Here is a 4,018-nt window from a genome sequence, read left to right as displayed (position 1 = left end):
GGCTGCCAAATGGTGATTCTCCAATCTCATGTTTTCTTCTACCATTGCTTGTTAGCTTTTTACAAGTTCATCGCTTTCTGAGGCATTTTGATTTTTTAAAAAATCATAATTGGCCCAGTCAGTGCGTTTGAAAACATGGCCACAGTGAAATCTATACAGTTCATTGGGAATTTTATCATGTGCTTGCACAATAGGGCAAGCAACATTTTAATTTTAATTTTTGTGTATTCTAAGTAATAAGAATGTAGTTTAAGAAGTTGAATGATTCTGTAAGGTTTTTGCAGGCACAGTGGTCTTCGTTCAATGCCCCACTCTTGATGGCTGTTCCCTGGAGACGTCCACTTCCAGCTCTCAAAATCTGTTGTAGTGTTTACTTCACCTTAAAATCGCATTGTCCCATGACATTTTATTTTAAAATAAGTACAGAAATGTGCAGGTTTATCATACATAAACTCGTTTAGTTTATTGAAAGGTAGTCATGGCAAGGTACACAGGTAAGACCACAAGATGTTCAATTAGGAGCAGAGAATTAGGGCAATATAAGGTTAGTCCAATGATTAGAATCCGAATCTTTAGACTGAAGGCATTTACCTTTAATGAGTGGTCTTGGGAGGAAGGCTTGACCATGGCTTGTGCTCAGTGGAGGTCCCTCGTAGCTGGAGTACAAGTCAGCAGCAGTGGTCTGTCACAGTCTTCGTCTCTGGCATGGTCTCAGCTTTTGAAGAGAATCAGTCTAGAGAGAGATGTTCTGCCCGTCTTCTCTCGTTGAGTGAGCACAAGTCTAGGGTTTGTATGTGATTTTCTTATCTGGACTCACATGCTAAGGACCAGTTGACGTTATGTCTAGCAAAGATTAGCATGTTACATCTTTTCTTCAAGGTCAGAAATTAGGGAGATTGTTTACAACTTACCTGTGTCTCAAGGCCAACTTACATTAATTTAGCTATATGTTACATCTTTTTTATCACAGCATGCAGATAGAAGGCAAACTTAGAGAGGTTGTTTACAACATACTTCTATTTCTCATGTCATCTAAGTTCACATTATGAGTGGTTTGAGACCATTTCAGAAGCATACGTAACATACATCTGCCACTTAAGTAATCATGTTTAACTCCCTGTCAGTACACTGACACACCCGTCCCTCCCCTCATCTTCGTAAGAGAGCCCTGTCTACACTTCCTGTTAAGTTTAACATCGTTGAATGTTTCTTGTTGAACATAGTTCTAGCAGAGTTGTGCCCCATGTCCTGGCCACATCCCGTCCTCATCCCTCCTGCCTCCCACCTATGTTGCCCCGTACCCTGCCCCTCGTCTCCACTGAGCACCCACAGCTCTGCATGCCCACAGCTCCGAGAATCCTCTTGTAATTTCCTGTGACGATTTCTCCCACGATTTTCTCTCTTCTCTCTTTCTGTAATTCTCACTAATCAAATATTGGACTCCCGGACTGATTATTTTTCTCTTTTTCTCTGTATTTGTTCTCATTTCTGAGAGACTTTTAAAACTCTACTTCCTAACCTTCATACTGAATGCTTTTCTTTCTGCTCTCATATTTTTAATTTCTAACGGTTCTTTCTTGTTCTCTGACCAGTCCTTTCTTTTATAGCTTCCTGTTCGTTTCATGGGTAATATGCCCCTTCTTACTTCTCTGAAGATAGTAATTATAGTTTTTCTGCTATTTTCATCTCAATTGTGCTATGTAAAAATACCGTCACCCCCTTTGATGGGTGGTTTAACTGCTGTTCTTAAGAAATAACATGAGGAAAATTCTTTGAGCAGCACAACAACCACAGATCTCCGTGGATGTATGTCTCAGCGACCCCCCGCGGGGGTCCTTGGGGAAGGCCACAAGGGAATCTCCATTTAGACCCTAATTTTGTGGTGTTTGTTTTTAGGTGACGGCTCGGGTTTTGGAGAGATTTTAAACGAAGGTTCAGAAAGAATTGAAGCTCCCCTGGCGAGTCCCACGGCTCCTCCTCAGAAGTCTGGAAGGCGTCAATCGCCACCAGTGGCAATGAAGGAGCGGGCCGTCCACGCAAAGCAAGTGCAGGTAATGGATGGTGGGAAGCAGTGTGAGTCCACACGTGCGTCCATGAGATCCAGAAAACCCTCTGACCCTGCATTGTGTCACATGGGAGCCACTGTGAGTGTTCTGAGGCTGCCGGAACAAGATGTGGCTTTAAGGAGCAGAGGTTTATTGTCTCAGAATGCAGGATGTCAGCAGGGCCACGCTCCTCTGAAGGTTCTAGAGGAAGATCCTTCCTTCTCTCCTCTAGCTTCTGGTGGCCCCAGACACTTGTTGGCTTGTAGATGTATCTTCACACACGTGTGATTCTGTCTCTGTGTCTCGTCCTCTTTAATAAGGACACCCCACGTAGAATCAGAACCTACACGCCTCTGGTATAATCTCACATTAACTGATACGTCTGCAAAGACAGGCTCCGTTTCCCCACACAGGCCCACCGCTGGTGCAGCAGTTAGGGCTTCCCTTCCACCTGTCTTTTTTGGGGGACCATCCATAACTGTTCCACTCGGATTCAGAAGTTCCATTACCTGGTGCTGTTTTTAATTTCACACCCCATATGAGTGTTTCAGAAAGAAATAAACTGTCGTGAGGAGCTTCAGGCTGATCTGGCATCTGTCACGCAGTGCAGTGCGCAGTAGGCCCACGAATACACGTGTTTAATGAGTTATAACAGAGACAAACTCGCATTACTCTTCCTGAATTCAGTTCAGGGAGCAAAGCCTATGACTATCTTTCGGGAAGTGATTGTGTTCTTTCTGTTTGGTCTAACTTTTCATCTTGGTTTAGAGACAAACCTTTAGACTCTTTGAGATGACGTTGAGGTGTGTGTTGATGTGGAGGGGGAGGCCTGCCCTCTGCGGGTGCCAGTCTGTACATGGGCGTGGTGTCCCCTTGGAGGCAGACCTGCAGCGAGGGGAGACAGCACACGCCGGTCGGGGAGGCGACCCAGCTCACAAGCAGACGCGTGCGTTGTGATCTCTACCGTTTAACAGGTTGTTTTTGCTCCTTGCTCTTCACCCTTTCCCAAAGTTGGAGCCTGAGGAGAAGCATGTCTTCCTTTGGTCATTTAGTAGTTGGGGTGCTGACTGTCCCTTGGCCCTGGCCTGGGGACACATGAGAGCTTTGTTCTCTCACAGCCCAAAGCTAGGGTGGCTCTGGTATCAGCATCCCAGATGGTGTCTCCGGCACGACTCGTACGTGCTTCCTGACTGGCGTTGTCAGCCTGTCCTTGCCTGTGCCCTTTGGGGCTGTGGCCCCTCCGAAGTCCGACAGAGAGGAGGGCCTGGTGCTTCCTGAAGCCTCTTCTACAGAGGACCCCCCGCCCCACCAATAAAGACCTCTCTCCTCTGGCTGGACCTGGGTCATTGCCCGCCCAGACCCTTCGATTGTTCAGTCCTAACCCACTGTTGATGGGGTGAGGATCACACCTCAGAGTGAGCGCTGAACACCTGCTGCGTAGGGGGGCTGCTGGGCGGGGGGCCACAGGGCTTCCATGTCGTGCTGGTCCCTCCATGCAGCATATCCCAGAGCTGCGGCGGCATCGTCACATCTGTCTCTGGATGCCTGGAGGAGGATGTCCTCGTCACCTGGGGGAGTATAAAAATGGTGTGAGTGTGGTGTCTCACCTCCTCTAACTTCACAAGGGGGCGAGAGGATCAAGACGAATAGTCCAAGGCTGATTCCTATGAGGTGGAGGTCAGACATGCCCCCTTTCTCCGATTCTGACACCAACCGTCCCTCCCACTGCACCTTCTCCTTGTCTGCTGAGCATTATAACTCATTGCAGTGGCCGCATAGAACTCACAGACAATACTCATGATTATGGGGGTTATTAGGGAAGTAACAGGTTACAGTTCGGGTTCAGGAACACTCAAGATACAGTTCGTCCATCAGGACAGCCTCTTCTCAGCCATGCCCACAGGCACACCTCTCTGTGGCCTGTCAGCCTCGGCCCCGCTCGGGCAAGTGTTACAAAGCTCTTTTAGCTCTGC

General features: G+C 47.6%; 1 protein-coding gene across 1 annotated transcript in view; it reads left to right on the top strand.

The window, feature by feature from the left end:
• Positions 1–4,018, top strand: part of PCNT (pericentrin) — a 126,854-nt gene that overhangs the window by 83,208 nt on the left and 39,628 nt on the right. Inside the window, exons 26-27 of the mRNA XM_023739100.1 lie at positions 1,897–2,217; positions 3,487–3,634. Of these exons, the coding sequence (XP_023594868.1) occupies positions 1,897–2,217; positions 3,487–3,634 (469 nt within the window). The remainder of the gene's footprint in view (positions 1–1,896; positions 2,218–3,486; positions 3,635–4,018) is intronic.

This window comes from Trichechus manatus, unplaced genomic scaffold (genome assembly GCF_000243295.1).
Source record: "Trichechus manatus latirostris isolate Lorelei unplaced genomic scaffold, TriManLat1.0 scaffold00128, whole genome shotgun sequence".
Taxonomy (NCBI): domain Eukaryota; kingdom Metazoa; phylum Chordata; class Mammalia; order Sirenia; family Trichechidae; genus Trichechus; species Trichechus manatus.
The sequence above is the reverse complement of the archived record's forward strand: the minus strand, read 5'-3'. Positions and strand labels throughout refer to the sequence as shown.